The 19,316-nt window shown below is 36.7% G+C and overlaps 1 protein-coding gene across 2 annotated transcripts in view; it reads right to left on the reverse strand.

Moving 5' to 3' along the window:
* Positions 1–226: 226 nt before the first annotated feature.
* LOC142342445 (uncharacterized) overlaps positions 227–19,316 on the reverse strand; it is a 108,484-nt gene continuing 89,394 nt past the window's right edge. For both annotated transcript variants that reach the window (XM_075393771.1, XM_075393770.1), the window contains 3 exons: positions 9,956–10,099; positions 6,891–7,097; positions 227–422 (listed from right to left, as the gene is read on the reverse strand). In XM_075393771.1, the coding sequence (XP_075249886.1) occupies positions 258–422; positions 6,891–7,097; positions 9,956–10,099 (516 nt within the window). In that variant the 3' untranslated portion in view covers positions 227–257. The remainder of the gene's footprint in view (positions 423–6,890; positions 7,098–9,955; positions 10,100–19,316) is intronic.

Genomic DNA, 19,316 nt, shown 5'->3' on the forward strand with positions numbered 1-19,316 from the left:
CTGTGAAAGTAAATAATTCATCGCGATTCACCGCAGAAAGATGTATAAAACGCGGTGAAAATTATTTATTTTCACCTCACTTCTTACAAAAAATGCACCGCCAAACCATGACTCGGTTTGACTAATTCTAATTTATTAATTTGACGGTGGAGTCAACGAAGTTAAAGATGTGTAAAATTGAATAATTTGGCCTGTTTACCGACGAAAAACATTGTTTCGCAACAAAGTAAATTTATTCAATTTTGGTTAAGAGTAACTTAAGTGAGGTTTCTGTACTCTCCGAGTGCCAGCCACTTCTGCATGAACTTCTCCTTCAGTTTCTGTCTCTTGCCCTCATATGCCTCTCTCAACTGCATTCGTTTCTCTTCATTCTTCGTCTTCTCAAGTGACTTGTTGAACTTCTTCTTTATACCCTCCTTCTCCTGAAATGTTTCGAGCGGTCCGTTTTGAAAAGTTTACAAAAGTATCCCAGGTTTAGACCGCGACTTATGAAAAACTCAAAAAGTGTAGTGAGTCGGGATTTGATAATAGTTTTGTCTGCTTTTGTATATACAGAAAGATCACCGGCGCAAGACTAAACAGCACTGCACCAGAGTAGTCCCACTTAAAAGAGAGATAGAAATGTGCAATAAGAAACAAAAAGTTGGTCAATTCTTAAGATAAAACAGTTATCGTATCAGTAGTGTTTTGCCGTTAATTAATTGAGTGAAACCAATTGGCTTTTATGTAACTATCATCCTTCCGCTAGCCAGGATCAGGATGAAAGTGTGTGACGCTTTTCCGTTTTCCTCTCTTCCAAAAATATGAACTATCAAGGTTTGTAAAAAATAAACAGTGCATTTTTTTTTATTAATTGGTTGATATTCGGAATCGCAAAAATGACGGATCATGCAAACTGACTACAATATTTGTGAGCACAACATTAGTAGCACAAAATTCTGAGGCAAAAAATCCTTTTGAAAAGACTTATGACCGACTCATGATTCGATAACAGCTGGACCTAATTTTTTATTCATTGTTTTGAGTTGAACAAAAGACGAGCACCAAATTTCGGTGGAGCTAAATTCAATAAAACAACTTGGTCGAGATAAAATCGAGATGATAAATGAAGTCGAACTAAAATTTTTTCATTGGCACTTTCTGTCGAATGTGGTCTTTTCACAGCACTTTTTGGTGGAGCATAGTCTTTCCATAAATCGACACCTAAGCCTGGCATAGATAGTGAATCTTTTTACTGATACTGACCAAATAGACCAAGTTAATTGCCTGAATTCAAATGCATGAAAAACAAAGCTTTGTTTTTTCCTTGCCGAGACAACCAACTTGATATGAGTGGCCTCTGTTAAAATGGCTCAGATCTACCAATTTCCTTGCTGCTTCTTCAGTACTTTTATTCGCAAAAACTACACACAAAAGAAGACAAATAAAAACGTAACAACCTAAATTTGGGCAAATTGCTCTCAAACAACTGGTTTGCGATTCGCTTCGGTAGCATTCAGCTAGGGATTAGTGATGATGGCACTATGGCTCTGAACGGATTGGAGGTTGGGTTAAGCGATTGAGGTATTGTTTTGAGAGAACTGTGGATCAGGATGTTGGGGGAATCAAGTGAGGGACTGGCTGAGAGGGCGACTGGGTATTTTGAAATTTAATTTTTAAGATTTGAATTAGATTAAGATTTTAAGGTTTTAATATACAAATCTTAAGATTGTATATTAAGATTTTAAACCGTCAAGATTTATGTCTCCTCAAAATTTTCAGAAAGATCCGAAAGATTCTACGGGAAACTAAAGATATTCAGGCGTAACTAGTTAACCGGATTTGGAATGCAAAACTTCAAAACTGTCGATCGAAAAACCAGTTAGGCAAAAAACTGCATTAAAGAGACCACATGTCTAAGATAATTGTTACAAACTTTGTTTGAGAGCAAATATACATGAGCCGCCAAAAAATGCCACCGAATATGTGTTTGCCAATCATGTTAAATTGATTGCTAAAAAAGGGATTTATTCTGTTTAGGCCCACAAGCATAGTGGACACACGCCATAAAGCGCTCATTTTTTAAAGTATGGTGCTATACAAAAACATAAACTGTGATTAAGAGCATAAAAACAGGGGGTGAAAAACCGACTAGATCTGAATTATGAGCAAAAAAAACCTTTGTGTGAACTTCTACTCAATCAGATGTTAAAGAGGCAACGAGAAAATTTTAACCTTTACTAACTAATTTCCATAAAAATGCAAAAATATTTTAGAAACTGAACTCCGAATGTAACGCCCAGAGACCACACTTGGTGTATTGGGCAGTGGACTAATGTATAATCAGTATATCGCTAAGAAAACAGTGCTGAATCAGCCTAATTCAAGTGTATTTCTTCAGTAGTATATCTCGTCAAAAACCAAAGAAGTATTTACTCTACCTAGTTTAGATTCAAAGATAAAACAGAGCATCAACAAATTAACAGAGACTGCTATATCATGTGACTTGGAAAAAAAGCCAAACAAAGACATAGATTCATTTTTTGTGTGTTTGGAAAAATTTATACCTTCTTTGCTATGTCAAGTGATATGACATATTGTTTTCTTTTCTGCTACTTCTTTTTCCATTTTAGGTTATATCTCCAAAATGCAAGATCATATATGACAAAAGCTATTTCCATGTCGTTCAATAGTTAATCATATTTTTGAGCGATCCCATTTGTGGACCGTTGAACATTTGTTTTTCCTTTTTCTCAGTTCTCAAAGGAAATTTAACTGTGCTATTACCTGCATTCTTCCTTTTTACAAACTTTCTCAGAAACTGAAAACCCGGAAGCCAAACGTAGCTCACAGTACAGCTAATATTACTTTCCAATTACAAAATAGCTGGCAGGTTGCCAGAAATTAGTCGCAATAGCTTCGTAGATCTGTAGTCTAAGAAACAGTAAAAAGACAGACCAAAAAAATCGTCTTTTCAAAGAAGGCTGATATGTTATATTTTGATCAAAAATATGTATAAGTTTTTGCTGCCTCTATTAGCTGCTCTCAAATAACCTCCATTTAGAGTGACACGCAATCATTAGACCTTATCTCTTTGAATTAATGTAAGCAAAAGTCAGTTTCAGAGTCAGGAAGTCATTTTTGAGAGTGAGGTAAGTCAAGTGTGACCAAAAATTTAATCACGCAAATGAACAAAGAATTCGCTCCACTAAGAGCAAAAATTGACGTCATGCACGCACTTCAATTTAAACTGCATGCACGAATGAACAAAAGGTAGATTTGAAATGGTTGTGACGTCATATGGTTGTAAAAAAAAATCGCGACGACGAAATAAAAAAAACATAGCAGGACATGTCCTGACGTACAATTCAAAGAATTTCCATTGACTACACATCAGCGTGACCAAAATCATTTCTCCAATTTGACTTCAAAAATCATGAAAATGTGTGAACATATCTTTAAAAAATAATTGATGTTAACCCTATTAATAACCTTGTGTAATAGTGAAAACTTTAACAACTTTTGTTGACTATTTCTTTTTCGTTGTGGTTCAACGCTCTATTCAACGGTTATTTAAAAACGATTGAAATTGTTTTTTGATCATAAAAAGTAAGAAGAAAAAAATTAAGATTGGCCAGCCTGTATTATCTCATGATCAGGGAATGAACAAGTGTAAAACACTCATTGGTTGCCGTACTCAAAATCTCTGGGTTGTCTCCGGGAAACTAATTAAAGAAAAAAGATTATACTGTTAAGGAAAATGTTTGAGAAAAGCAATTCTGATACTTCTCCGAGTTTAAGAAGCATCGAACAGACAAAACCCATGTATTTGTATAAATACCAATGGACATTAAATTGGGTAAATAAGACTAAATTTATAATACCCGCCACGATAAGTTGATTTCCGGGATTGCAATTTTTTATGTTTACTCTATTGATTCTAGACTGCGTTGCTGAGCAATTTCTATGTAAAATTTTATTCGAGCTGAATGGTGGTTTATACACAAAAATAATCCACCCAGAAACCGTTTTGAAAGGGCACCAAAAATAGGTCAAGCGGGGACAAACTCATCCGTTGACGCACAAAAAAACATAGCGGGATAAACACCGTATTGGACTCGAAGAAACAATTAACATCCAACCTTGCTCACCAATAACTGAAAATACTATAAATTTTATTACCGTTCAACTTGAAATAGGGAATGGGTGAAACAAGTTATCAAGAGAAAGGAATTTGAAAAAAACACGAGACAAATTTTATAAGTTGCGGCTCAAAAAGCATTGTTTACGGCACAATCTCTAGTACAAAAGATTAATTTAGGAAAAACAGATTAAATGAATGCAAATTGATGCATCTGAACAGAAATAGGTCTAAACAACCAAAAATATTCAGAAAGCGTTTTCTGGCTCCCATTGAGAGTGGATTTAACAACATTCCAGCCGCAAAAGCACATCTATCTTCAATCAGTTTTCTGATTCAGAGTTTTTTAAACCACAACTTTAAAATGACTTCGAAAATCGCAAAAATGTTAACTGATCTTTGAGATGTTAAAAAAAGTAAGGCGAGCAAAAATAACCGGCTGAGAGGATAACGGCGGCTATTAATAACTTTCTTAAACCAAATAAATTCTGCGATTTAACAGTGGGCATTCAAATAGCAACAAGTTCAGCACTTCATGAATGCACAGTTTAATAAAATCATCGACGGGTGAGTGCTCAAAATTTTAAGAGAATAGTGAGCAGCAAAATTTCCTGCCTTAGATTCTCTCGGAAAATGACAAATATACCCGGCAGATTGCCGGAAAATAGCCGCAGTTGATTCCAATAAACCTGATTGGGATTGAAAGACTAGAAGATATTGAAAAAAAAAATTTGTACAAAAACATTTTAAGTCCGATTTTTTTGGATGGCATTTCGTAGTTGAACATACGTCTGTTTCTTAGAGAGAGTCTACAGTTGCTACAAGGGCAATACCAATAGGCTTTAGAGATGGTAACTAAGACTTATAGGAACGACGTTCAAATAGTGGGCATCTAAATTTGGGCTTTATGGGTTTATTCCGTTCCTATTTCTGACTTCAATTTTTTATACTGACTCTGTTCATTTTGAATTGTTTTGCTGAGCAACTGATGTTCAAAATCATTTTTAGCGGAATGAGAGAAGAGAGAAACTAGCCCAGAAAAGTCAAAAAGACTTCATGCAAAATGTTGAAGAAGCGGCATAATGAGGTAAAGCGAATTATTTTTTGTTCGACGAAGTAAAAAAACATAGCAGGACAAGTCCTGAAGTACAATTCAAAGAATTTTCATTGAAAAAGGGAAAATTAGACCTAGAACGGACTATGAATGGATTGGGAAAACCATTTAGAAAAAAAATCCAATCCGAAAAATCGAAAAAAAAAACAGAAAAAAAATTAAAGTGAAATTACCGCATGTGAACAAAAAAACCACTAGCGAGAAAGTGAATTTTTGTTCAAAACTGTTTTCTCACTCTACTTTGAAATTAGAGCCAAAAAATTTCACACCGCAAAACTACTCGCTATTTCACTCCACTTCCTCTTTCGGCGTGACCAAAATCACCACTCCAATTCAACTTCAAAAATCATGAAAATGTGTGAACAGATCTTAAAAAAATACAGCACCCCAATACAATTCAAATTCTTTGAATTGTAAAAAAAATTAGGAGCGCTATAATAGCCAGCCGGCTGAGAAGATGGGGGCGGCTATTTAAAAAAATAAGAGTCTTTTACGTTCATCGATGGCTTCCAAGTTGTTAGTTTTTTAATCTCTCTGCATAAAAAATATCAATCGGCCATTTTTGATGTTGATAAATTGTGAAAATGAGCAACTGAGAGTACTACTCACCCCGTTAACAATCTTGCAATAAGCCTCCCGTACTTAACGCCAAATCAATATCAGTACTGGGCAATTCTAATTTCAAGTCTAGATATCAGTACTGATTCAGAGCTATGATCATAACACTTTTAAGACTTGTCAGACTTAGCAAGTCTAAATACAAGTGCGAAAATAAAGTTCCGCACGCGGATCGAACCCGCGCGCTCCATCTCCTTAGGACTTTGGCCTTCTTACTGCGCCACCGTGTCTTTCGAACGTATGTCTTTTGCGCTGTTCTAATACGCTTGAAAGAAGCAAGTTTCAAGCGAGAAAGCGAGCAAATTATTTTACATGTGAGACTTGCATTTACAATAGCTCAGTACTGATTAACACTTGGAGTTCGGCACGGGCTCAACTTACAATGTTTTAAAAGATGACTATTGATTTTGACCTGTTCATATGTCCCTGAAATATAGCAATCAATCCGTCTAATCTGGAGTCGCAACGTGGGAGCGTGATCACTTTATTAGGGAAGCACCCTTTTCCATATGTTAATAGTTCAAAATTTGTATAGAACGTTTGTAAGGAACGTTTTACATTATCTTCCAATGGGAGTGAACATAAATTGAAATGAAATTGAAGAAGACAAAACTGAAATAAAAAATGAAGAAATATTGTATTAGACAAGAAAAGAATAGAAAATTAGGAATCCTCGTGTCTGAAAATTAGTATTTCAAATAAGTGAATTTGTCTTATGCTGTATTAGAGTAATCAGAGCTGTCTTCCACTTTACGAATTGGGCAGACACTTTAAAGATAAATTTAAGAGAGCCCAGATATTTTTCGGGAAAGGATGGATAGCTGTGCGTTGACAATCGAGAACCTTTAGTTCGGGAAAGGGAAAGGGAAGAGCTCACAATAAGTTGATTTCGATTAAGATAAAATGCTCTAACTGAAAAGTTTTGTCGTCAATGGTCGTCCTAACAGACAAAAGTTCTAAAAAACATTTAAAATGTTTGTTTAAAAGTAAAAAAAAATCACTTAAGAAAACCCTATGGAATCTGAGGAGCAAGTTAACCTTGAGGTATTTGAGATATAGTTTCTTTCTCTGTTTGCTGTTGGGAGCATCGATCTCTTCATTGATGACGTCATCTCTGAGGTTGAAAAGTGTGCCCTGGTCACTGGCCTCTTCATCTCCACTCACATCCTGCATAGTTGACAGTCTGTTGTTGTAGTTGTACACTTCAGCCTCATGATCTCGCAGCTCATGTTGGGGCACGAATTCCTGAAAAAAGCCTCCTTCTCTTATTCCGATCCCATCACTTGTTCATCAATTGGTGAGCATCTTTGACTCGAATTGGATGCTGAGTTTTGAGTGCGTGCTGCATTAGGTCGCATCAATGAAAATAATTTGAATCCCTAAGGTCAATTTAATTGATTTAAATTGCGTGGCCAATGTCCAAAAGATAAAAATCATTAAATTTTGCGTTTTGCGGAACAGAGTGACAAAAAGTGCCCCAACTTTTCACGATAAAAATGAAACTTTAGACGATGCAATTTAGTTCAGCAAGAGGTGGAAATAGTTACATATATCGTAGAAAAGACTTACTTTTTGTCACGAGTTTTCACATAACACAGTTCTGCCATTTTGAGCATCTACTTGGCCTTGTAAGAGAATTATTAAAGACCAATTTCAAAGACTTATTTGATCTTGTGAACAATGCAATGGATTATTATAGAACCAGATATATTCACTCGTTTCCATACACGGTTACGGCTCTTATCTTAATACATGGGTAGTGAGAATGCCCCTCAGGTTGAGGTGCCAGACCGAAAGTCGATATGTCCAGACCGAAATGAACGCACAAGGTCTGGACATAAGTCTGGACATAAGTCTCTTTGAACGCACGAAAGTCTGGACATAAGGCCTTTTGAACGCACGATAGTCTGGACATGAACGCACAAATTATCAATTTTGGAGCGCACGAATTTTCTTTTGGAACGCACGAAAGTCTGGCCATAGGCAATTTTGAACGCACGAAAGTCTGGACATGAACGCACAAATTATCAATTTTGGAGCGCACGAATTTTCTTTTGGAACGCACGAAAGTCTGGCCATAGGCAATTTTGAACGCACGAAAGTCTGGACATGAGGACTTTTGAACGCACGATGAACTAACGAAAAATTTTGAACGCACGAAAGTCTGGACATGAACGCACAAATTATCAATTTTGGAGCGCACGAATTTTCTTTTGGAACGCACGAAAGTCTGGCCATAGGCAATTTTGAACGCACGAAAGTCTGGACATGAGGACTTTTGAACGCACGATGAACTAACGAAAAATTTTGAACGCACGAAAGTCTGGACATATGCACTTTCCGTCTGGGAGGGTCTGGACATAGACACTTTCCGTCTGGGACGGTCTGGACATATCGACTTTCGGTCTGGCACCTCAACCTGGGCGACGAAATCGAGTATGCATACTCGATTATTCGGATACTGGCCACTTGACATCCATTGAACATAAAAAGGTGACTGCAGCTGAAATCTAATGCATCACCGCGCAGAAGATACTTCTAGATAAGGAATTAATTGAAAGCAGAGAAATCCTTCAAAAAGCATAAAAAGATGCAAAAATATTCAGAAAACCTATAATTAGGCTAAAATTTGTCGAATGTTAATAAGTTTTCTTTTATCATCTCTAATATCATCTCGAAGTTGAGAGCATTCAAATGAAAAGCTCACTAAATTGACTTTTCAACTCTACTGAATTAATTGAAAAAATGAAAAAAAGATAAAGTTATTGTGAACGAAAAGTCCAGAACTGCAAAGAGACAAAAATAGATCAAGATTGCATCTAGAAATCTAATATTTATTACCAATAGTCAAAAACGTTGCCAATTTTGCCATAACAAGTTGTAAACAAACACCTCGGCTGAAAAATTTAAAGTTAAAGCTTCGGAACTGCTTTGAAAAGCGGCACGTTACCAAAAAAATTCGCTCACTTTCAGTACATTTTTTTCAATCAAACATTTTTCGCTTATTCTTATCGTTCTTTTTTCTCTCTGCACTTCACTTGTACATCTTGTTTCACAAGAATTCCACTGATTAAATCCTGGAACAACTCAAGGCGTCGTCTCTGCCAAGAAAACTACTAGATCAAGCAATCGGTATCCACTAAAACTACCTGTACACCTCGACAAACTAAACAGTCAAACAATTAAATAGTCGAGCCATAAAACAAGCAAAACCCACCTCAGAAATTTGTGTAAAAAAGCACAATCAACGCGTTATAGAATACAAGAGCACCCCAATATAAAAATTATTCCTTCAGAGAATTAAAAATATTGAAAAGCTCGCAAAACGAAAGGCAAGCCACAAAAAACTCACAAACTTTCTTATTTGAACAAAGAAGAAAAAAATCTGCATGAAATTATTGAAAATGGTTACAAATCTTCTCGATTGTCTGCCATTTTCTCTGCAAAAAATATTTTTACCAATTACGAGAGCAGAGGAACAGTGTTAAAAACACATTTTTTGCTCTATCCTCCAATTTCGTTCAACAATCAAATCAATTTTAATCTGCACTCAGAAAAACATAGCCGGAAGAATTCCGGAAAATACCCGGAAAGTATTCTTCGCCATAATACAACATTTGAAACAATTAAAATTGTTCAAAAAATCAAAATCTAAGATAAACTAACAACTTTAAGTCAATTAACGCTAAAAAACAAAATTAAAAAATGAGCTGCCCAATCAAACATATTCAATTACTTTTTCATAACTGGTAAATATGAATGAAAAAAGAGCTCGGGTGCAATATTGAAAATATTTAACTGAAAACACACTATCTCTGTTTGCTCAACTCCTCAATTTCACGCAATACTTAAAACACTCCAAATTCTTACATTTACTGCTTCAAAGATGACTCTAATAAAATTGATTTTAAAAAGACACCTCTCAAATAATCCTCTTCGAGTTCAAAAAAGTGGCGTTAAAATAGCCGAGTTAGAAGATGAGGGTGGCTACCAATAAAAAATTGCAATTGATATTAACCGTTATATTGCTTTTTAGCTAAATTCTACAAAATAGAGCAGTAGCAATTATAATAATTTGGTAGAGGCGCTGGCTCGTAATGTACCTTAGCAGCCAATGTGTTACTGTCTTCTTGTTGCTGTCTTATCTCGTCCATAGTGCCATCGTCTCCATCCGATCCAATCTCTTCTTCTCCTCCTCCTCCTCCTCTCTCTGCTCCTTTTGATCTGTACTTGGTCGAATATCCTCCCTTTAAACAAACAATCTCAGCTGTTACCAGCAAATAGTGCCCAAATTACTCCATCCATTTTGCAAAATTTTATGCAGTAAGAATTGAGCCAATGTGATGCTAATGAAAAACATGAACCTTCTCATGAGATGCCTTGAGACGATTGTGAGAGTTTAGGAGACAAAAAGTGCTCTTATAAATTATTTAAGGATCAAAATTGTGTTTCATCAGAAGTTAATCCATCTCTGTTTCATTGTTATTCCAAGTTAATCCACCATCAACCTTTGTCAAATACTAAATAATATCAGTTAAAGTAAGGAGCCATCAAATTTCTTCCTCCCCTCTCACTCAATTAGCGTTTTTTAGGATCAAGTATTAGGTCCCAGGTTTTGGTCCAGACCCAAATTGAGCTATGATCAGACCCAATCGAGCGCACACCCCTGTGTTCCCAGACCGAAATTACAGGGTCTGGAAAGCGGTTCGAGCGCACAATAGTCTGGACCATGGTATGATTTCGGTCTGATTAGAGGTCAATTCGGTCTGGAAGGTCTGATCAATGTCTTTTTTAGTCTGGACCATGGTCTGGGCTCGGTCTGATCAGAGGTCAATTCGATCTAGAAGGTCTGATCATAGTCTTTTTTTAGTCTGGACCACGGTCTGGGTACGGTCTGATCAGAGGTCAGTTTGGTCTGGAAGGTCTGATCACAGTCTTTATAGTCTGGACCATGGTCTGGGTTCGGTCTGATCAGAGGTCAATTCGGTCTGGAAGGTCTGATTTCGAGTGCATTATTTTTTTCAATTTTTTTGTTTTTTTATTGAGGGATGTTGGCTCCGCCAAGAGGCAACAATAAAGCAGCGTTCCGATTAGAGACTCATCTAAAGTCCGATGAATCTTATCAGAAACAAGGAGTCCAGCTGATAGCAAATGCTCGTTTGTTTTCTTTGGCAATATTTTCAGAATTGGCTTTTCCTTAGATGATTTTAATACTGCAAACACCAGTTTTTATGAAATGCGTATATTATAGCAAAATTAAAAGATTTGTTCATAATTAAAAAGTTTCTCTGATCAGACTATTTTGAGCGCACTTGAGTCTGATCATAGTCTGATTAAGGTCTGGGCACTGGTCTGAAATTGAGTCTGGACCATGTTCCGAAAGATGGTCTGATCATAGTCTGTTTATAGTCTGAACAATGGTCTGAATTTGGGTCTGATCATAAGCGCACTATAGTCTGGACAGTGGTCTGGGTTCGGTCTGATCAGAGGACATTTTGGTCTGGAAAGTCTGATTAGAGATCATTTTGGTCGGGAAGGTTTGATCAGAGGTAACTTCGGTCTGGAAAGTCTGATCAGAGGTGATTTCAGTCTGCATAGTCTGATCATAGCTCAATTGGGGTCTGGACCTAAACCTGGGGTAGCGTCAGATATTTTAAATGTGTAATAAAAACGTTCATTATGTAAGATGTGAAGAGGAATTTTGATCGCGCATTACTTAACCTTTTAATTTATCGTATTTGATAAGGTTTGATGGTGGTTTAACTAGGATTAACAATGAAACTATGATGGATTAACTTCTGATGAAGCACAATTTTGATCCTGATTTAATTTATCTTTTTGTCTCCTTAACTCACGATCGTCTCAATGCACTACGTGGTAAATGTCTGATTTCTGGAGGAAATCTACTGAATTTTGTCACTTTTTTACGACCATGATTTGAGTTTAGGGTTATAAACGTGTGTGGAAATTGTTTAGAGAAGTCAAATTTAGTTCAAATTTGGATATCCACCACTGTTTTCCACAACGCGTGTTTTTCGGGTTGGCGTCAATTTTTTTTAAAATTTCGATGCTGAAAAGGTTAATTTCCACGCGACACCTTTTTTCACTGTTGCAGTATTTGGTAACTAAGTTAGTGTCAGTTAGACCGAACTGAAAGAAAACTTAATCGGTGATTAATTTCAGGAAGTTCCCTCCCGATGGTGAATAGGTATTTAAAAAAATTATCTTTTATGCAATTACCTATATCACTGTTCTCAATAACAATTGAGTCTTTGAAAATGATATCATTTAACTATAATAAAATTTGGGCAAAAAACTTCCAGGATACTTAAATGCACAGACCTGCCGAGTTGGGTTATGTTTGTTATAAATATTTGCAACAAAACGTAAACCTCTTTTTAAGTAACTTATTTCCACAATTCGATTAACTAATATTTAAGGTGGAAAATGGTTACGCAAATTTAAAAATTGTTACGTAATCATGCCACTTGTTTCCAAAAAATGCCAAATTCATTGAAGTTTGATGTTTTGGCCAATGGTTACGTTGTGGGAATACGGCTCTGGTATATGAGACACAATTGTCTGATGACAGACTTGAGACATGAAAAGCCAGAGGCATAGAATGAATACCCTTAGCAGAATGAGATATAAGATCCTCTCCTTTGTTACGTCTAAGATTGGTTGGTTCAATTCTCAAGAATTCCTTCCTTTCGATAGATCTTGAAACTCTGACATCACATCATTCTTACTTACTCAATTTATCACCTTTATTTATCTCGTGAAATAATATTTAGATCATCTCCGATAAAAATGATTGTTAGTGTATTTTTATCATCATGTAGTATATGAGAAAAAATTTTTATAAGAAGAGCCACTATTCTATTAAAACTTTTCTCTCAAATACTACATGATGGAAAAAATACACTAACAATCATTTTTATATTGGAGATGATCTAATTAATATTTCACGAGATAAATAGAGGTGATAAATTGAGTAAGTAAGAATGATGTGATGTCAGAGTCTTATGATCTATTGAACGGAAGGGACATTTGAGAACTGAACCAATTAATCTTTGAATTAACTAGGTCAATTGAACTTAACATCTTCAAACAGAACAAAATCTTGTAAGATGAAACAACGTTTTAAAACAAAGACGGCAAAAATCTGGTTAATATACAAAATACTGAAATTTGGTAATAAATTTAGCCCATTTCTTCATTGGCTAAAGTCACATAAAAGTATTCCTGGAGTTTCCATTGTTGATTTCTCGCAAGTAAGCACTCAAATGCAAAGATTGTGCTCGAACATGGCGGTGAAATTTAGTACCCGGGTCGAGTTTTGGCGGTGAATTTTTGAAAGAAATGTGGTGAAATGCGGATAAAAAATTTAAAATTTTTACAGCGTATTTCTTACATCTTTCTGCGGTCAATGTAGTGAATCGCGGTGACTTAAATATATCCCCGCGTTCTCACTATTCAAACGAAAAAACTCTCTAACACGGGTTCGGAAATCTCACCTCCTGCATGTTTTTATCTTCTTATTCCACTGCGGTGACTGTCACTTAATTCAAAGCTATTTCTTCTGAATTTAAATCAGATTCATTCATAGTTGGAAAACAAATGCCGTGAATAATGCAGTGATTTCTGGGTGAATTTTTATAAGAAATGTGATGAAATGCGCTGGGTTATTCATTTTCATCGCCTTCATCGCAATCACCGCATTTCTTACAATAGTTCACCGCATTCAGCGCATTTCTTACAACATCTCACCCAAAAACATAAACCTCGATCCGGGTACAAACATTATCCGAATAGCGTTTATTTTTTTACCCCTTAGCCTTCAAAATTTTTTTGTCAAAGTATATAAAATTATGAAGAAAATTATATCCAATTTTATGGCAACTCTTTCATTTTTTGTTCTTCAAATCGATTAAACCTCGCTGAAATATTCAAATCGGTTGTCTAGTGTGCTTACCATTAAGCCATTTTCCTCAAACGTTTTAATGCGTCTCGTTACATTCCTTTAAAAAACAGTTGGTCGTTTTTGCACAATCCTTTTTCAATTCATTGGTTCAATGACTTTACTTCGAAAAATGAAAAAAAATCTTGATAGTTTTCTCTGATTTTGAGCAATTAATAAGCAACAGTTTTTTGACAAACAGCAGCCCTTGATTCCGCAATTCGGCTCCTTTCAATTGCAATAGTAAAGTTAGGACTTTTGCAACCTAAAATCTGAAAAAGGATTTCCCTAAATTTGTGGAATTGTGTTACGCTTAAAAACGGCATTTAGTAAATAATTTTAATAACTCAATTACACAATCGACTGCCAAATAAGCCAATGAGCAAATGAGTGCCTTTGAAACACACCCAAACTAGCAAGACAACCGTTGCAAATATGTAAGTCATCCATGTCTTATGAGAGGACAAAATGACCAAAAACTGTCACGCAATATCAAAAAAACTGAATTTAGAGGAAAAAATACGATTCGAAAAAATACGACCATTGAAAAATGTCTCCGATATTTTCCTAAAAACTAAACCGTTGTAACTATGAAGTAGTGAGCACCGAAATTTAAAACAGATCTTTTCGACAACCTTGATTCAAGAAACGAACAGATGAAAAAATTGACAAATCTGTGAGAAAAAAAATTGTTTCCTTTATTACAGAAATATTTTTAGCAGCTTTTAGTTAAAAAAAACTCATATTCAGATTAGCAGTTCCACTGAAACCTGAGTAGTCAAATAGGAGACAAATAGTGGCATATTTGTAGTTCAAAAGCCGAAAGAAAAATTTTGGAGAATTTGAAATAAAGAAAAAAAAGTTTAAACTTCTTTTTCATCTGAAATCTTCAATAGTTATTTTAGAACTAGTCATTGCCCCTTATTTAATTCCTATGATTACCGTTTTTGCAGTTTGCATGCAATTGAACAACTGGGATACTATTTAGTACAGGAAAACTACACAAAAAAATTCTCTATGGGGCAAGCTAAAATTAAAGTTTTTGTGGATCCCTCTGGTGGTTTCTATGGCGACTCCAACTGTTGTGCGTAAAAATTAAAAAACCCTTGGTCATGAGCTATTTGATTCAACTGCAAAAGTATGGGGACATTACATTAACCTGTGAAATGGGAACAGAAAAGAGCAGAAGTTTTTTTGCCAATTTGATGAATTAACCTTACAAAACTCTGGCGATTCCAGGTTGCAAGAATCCACACGAAAGAAACGCCATATATGTCATTTGAAATTTGATTTGAGTAAAGTTATACAGAGTTGACCAAACGTGGGATATTTAAGTTGAAAATAACGGAAAAGATTATGCGGTGAGAAACGAATATTTTTTTCTATTCTATATTTTGGTGATTGCTCCTCATGTTTCAAGTGACATTAAAGCTTTCCTTATGTCGCCAGTTCTCAACTATTATTATTCAGCTGAACATTTACAAAAAAGTGAAGAGATGATTCGCATGGTGACGCTTTAAATGCAACATAATGAGCTCAAATCAAGAAAAATTCTGGAAAAAAAACGAAAATCATGTTTTGAACGTTTGTACCAGTTGAATACCATGCAATCTAACCCTTTCTCTTTGCAACCTTAACGTCATGCCAAAAAATTTCAGTGGGTTAGTTCTTCAGGGGACACTCCAAACAAAACAGGAAGTGCAACAGCTTGAGGAAAGGAATAATTTCTTTTCTTTTTCAATGTGCTACCTTCAAGCTTAAATCAGTGCTTGAAATGTCCCAATAGCAATTTCTCTTTCGTACTCTCTTTCAATGAAAATCTGTATCGGTCTTTTTTTGGTGTTTAAACTTTTTTATTGAGGTTGTGGTACCCTGTGGACTAACTAGTGCAGTAAAATCTTATTCAGTGAAATGCAGTACATTTGCAGCCTTCTGTTCTATGCACCTCTCAATCGTACCACGATTGACTATCTCAGTGGCTGGTAGTTGTAACCTTGAGCTCAACTATCACGTTGGCAGCGAATTGCCTAATCGCAGTCTGCCTTAACATTAGCAATTAACAGTTGTCACTGAACGTCTTTTGAATTACCTTTTTCAGCATACTAGGCCTATCGAATAGCGCAACACTTCCCGAGTACAACATGGCGCAGTCAGACAAAATAGGACGCACGGCTCTAGGACTTGAACCCTTCTGGGACAAACCTAGCAGTAACTCACCAATATCATGGGAGAAATGGAGGAGTCACCTCAAAATGGCCCTCGTCGCTAAGACAAACATCGAACTAGATGAACTACTCCAAGAGAGACCGACGACAGTCATTTACCCCCCCCCCCCGAACCGGTAGAGGAGCAACCCGTACAGAATCCAACTCAAACAATGGAAAGAGAACGAATGACGAGGTACCACCAGGCAATAGCCAAATGGAAAAACGAATGTAATCAAATTGATCGAATAGGGGTCCTATGCGGCGACAAACCATGGGACATGGCAGATCGAAAAGCCAAATCTCTGATATACCTTAGCCTCGGAATCGAAGGACGAAAAATGCACGCAAGATAGTTCCCCACACAAACGTGGAATCAAAATCAACAATGGAACTATGGGACGAATTAGAGCAAACGTTCATCCAACCAAGAAATGTAACGTTTGATAGATACCTTCTATTGACACGCAAAAACACCGAGGGGAAACAATCCAACAATTCCATTCGGCACTTAGATCGCTAGCGGAACATCATCAACTTGCCGATTTAGAAGATGAACTACTAAGGGATATATTCACCGCAAACATGATAGATCAAGAGACACAAAAAGAACTGCTAAAAACAACCCTCACCCCAGAAAAGGCCCTCGATCTAGCAGTGAGTGTCCAATTAGGCATCAGAAGCCAAATAGCCATACAGGCAAGACAACCATTGGATGCTTCGACAACCCCATTTTTTGATCAAAGTACCAGTCCAGCAGGACACCGTCCTCAATAAATCTGATGTCGCAAAATTCGGCACGCCAGAGCAACGCCACATCCCTCTCAATAATTTCGCCGCCAGAAAGACCGTGCGCAACCATCATGCAAAGTTTATACAAAGCATAGAATCACACGCACAGGACATCAAAAACAAGATCGTCGGCCAACGAGCCATTAGCATAAGAGCACCCCAAACGTCGGATTTAGACAAAAAGGCAAAAGCCAACCTCGCAAAGGTCAACCGCATCAGAATCCCACCTAAACGATGCTATCAGCCATCACCCAAAAAGGGATGGCCTAAAGAGAGAAAGCTCTCGATGGAATCATCACAATAATCAGCAGACGAACTGTGCGACGAACCCCACGAGTCCGATACTAGCCAAGATTACAAGGCCTCACCCAGACAACACGAAATCACATCACTAGTGGAAACGACTGGAGCATCTACCCGAAGCAGCGCACGAGACAAAAAGAAGCCGAAACGGTACGGAGATCTCACAAAATTATCATCCTCGGATGAATCGTCGGACAACGGACAAGTCCCAAAACAACGAAGAGGAATAAGCATCGCTTCCTACTCTCCACCCAGAATAACCCTTGCTGAAACCATGTCGCCGCCGCCCCACAGCGTAATACCTTTGACCTCATCCAGCCAAATCCACCCGACCGAAAGAATTGCAATCGCCCCCCAAGTCATCAGCGAAGACCGAACGCACGGAGATGTGCTTGCGATCTTCGAACAGGACCAACCGGAACGCCCCCTGCAACCCCACGAACTCTAGGCATCAAAGTTAAAAACTCAAAAACTCTGATCATAGCAAAACTCCTAGCTCAAACTTATTATGTTGCTCTGTCATATTACTCGAAAGTATCTGCAACCATTAATTGTAGTTACAAAAGTAACCACCAAAACTTTAGTGCTCACATTGGCAACCCACCACCAAAACATATTCATAGTTGTTACTAGTTCTCATCGCCCTAACGCGCTCACTACTTTACACTATTAACAACCTTTCAATTATTACTAAAAGTTCATCAAATCGTATCCATTCTCAATCATCGCTAACCTTTATGTTATTATGAAAATTTCTCTACAGGTGGAATTGTGGTACCCCGTGGTATCCACTAACCACCTAACCTATCACTACTGCAGTAAATTCATATTCAGTGGAATGCAGTACATTTGTAGCATTCTGTTCTATGCACCTCTCAATCTTACCACGATTGATTATCTCAGTGACTGGCAGTTGTAACCTTGAGCTCAACTATCACGTTGGCAGCGAATTGCCTAATCGCAGTCTGCCTTAACGTTAGCAATTAACTGAACGTCTTTTGAATTACCTTATTCAGCTTACTAGGCCTATCGAATAGCGCAACACTTCCCGAGTACAACAGAGGTAGAAGAAGTTATTACTTCCCTGATTTAAAATATAAAAAACCAGGCCTTCGAATAATAAAAAACGTTGAAACCAATCAAAAAAAAAATTGTAATAAAAAGAACTGAAAAAAGCTGTCACTAAAATGATTAAAAACAACATCTTTGCCAATAATGTGACCGTCTTCTCCGTTTCGCCTGATTGACTTTCAAAGCAACCTTCTCCAGTGTGCTCAACATTTCTTCACTCTTTCAATTACAAAAACACCTTGCATGAGATAATGTTGAATAAAAAAAGAAAACTTTTCAATGCTGAAAAATTTCATGAAAAATATTTTTTCCCATACTTTTCTTCAATTTTTCACGCAAAGTGGATTTTAGAGCTTGTTAAGTGACCCCTTCAACTTCTTTTCGCGAATTAGTGCATCCCTAGTGATGAAAAAATTTAAAATCTTGCAAGAATCTTGCAAGAAATCTTGCAAGGGAATGCATAATTGTTCCATTTTTCTTGCAAGATTCTTGCAAGATTTGTATCCATCTTGCAAGATTCTTGCAAGATTTGCATCCATCTTGCAAGATTCTTGCAAGATTTTGAATCCATCTTGCAAGAATCTTGCAAGATTTTGAATTTACATTTACCTTTTTGTCCTGGTTACCTGGCCGCTTTTTTGCTGTTGGTTGAGCTGAAATAGTTAATCAACTGTCGGAAAATCTTCTGAAGTCAAGTTAAAACATGACTTTTTTGAGATTTTCCAGTATGATTTTTGTGGTTCATCCCTCCTCCTTTTTCATTCCGGGCTGGGGACCGGCAGTGGCGGAGTTACTGAATTAAACTATAGGAGTACTGATACAGTGCGGTAAAAAATCCGCACTTACACAGTTCTCCAAAACAAACAAAACAACAAACACCAGATAAAAGGAATAGCTAAAATTTGAAAAGCTCAAAAGTTATCGGAAAATGATCTTAAGTCAAGAACAAATTGACTCTTTTGAGGTTTTCCAATATAAAATTTGTGCTTTCTCCCTACCTTTTCATTCCGGACTATGGACTGGAAGGTGCGGAGTAACAGAAATAAGCTATGAGAGTACCGATATAGAACGCTAAAACAACGCAATTTCGCAGTTTTCTCAAATAAAAGAAAGCAGAAAACACAAAAATCACTA

Source organism: Convolutriloba macropyga, chromosome 7 (genome assembly GCF_964194025.1).
Source record: "Convolutriloba macropyga chromosome 7, txConMacr16.3, whole genome shotgun sequence".
In the NCBI taxonomy this organism is placed as follows: Eukaryota; Metazoa; Xenacoelomorpha; order Acoela; family Convolutidae; genus Convolutriloba; species Convolutriloba macropyga.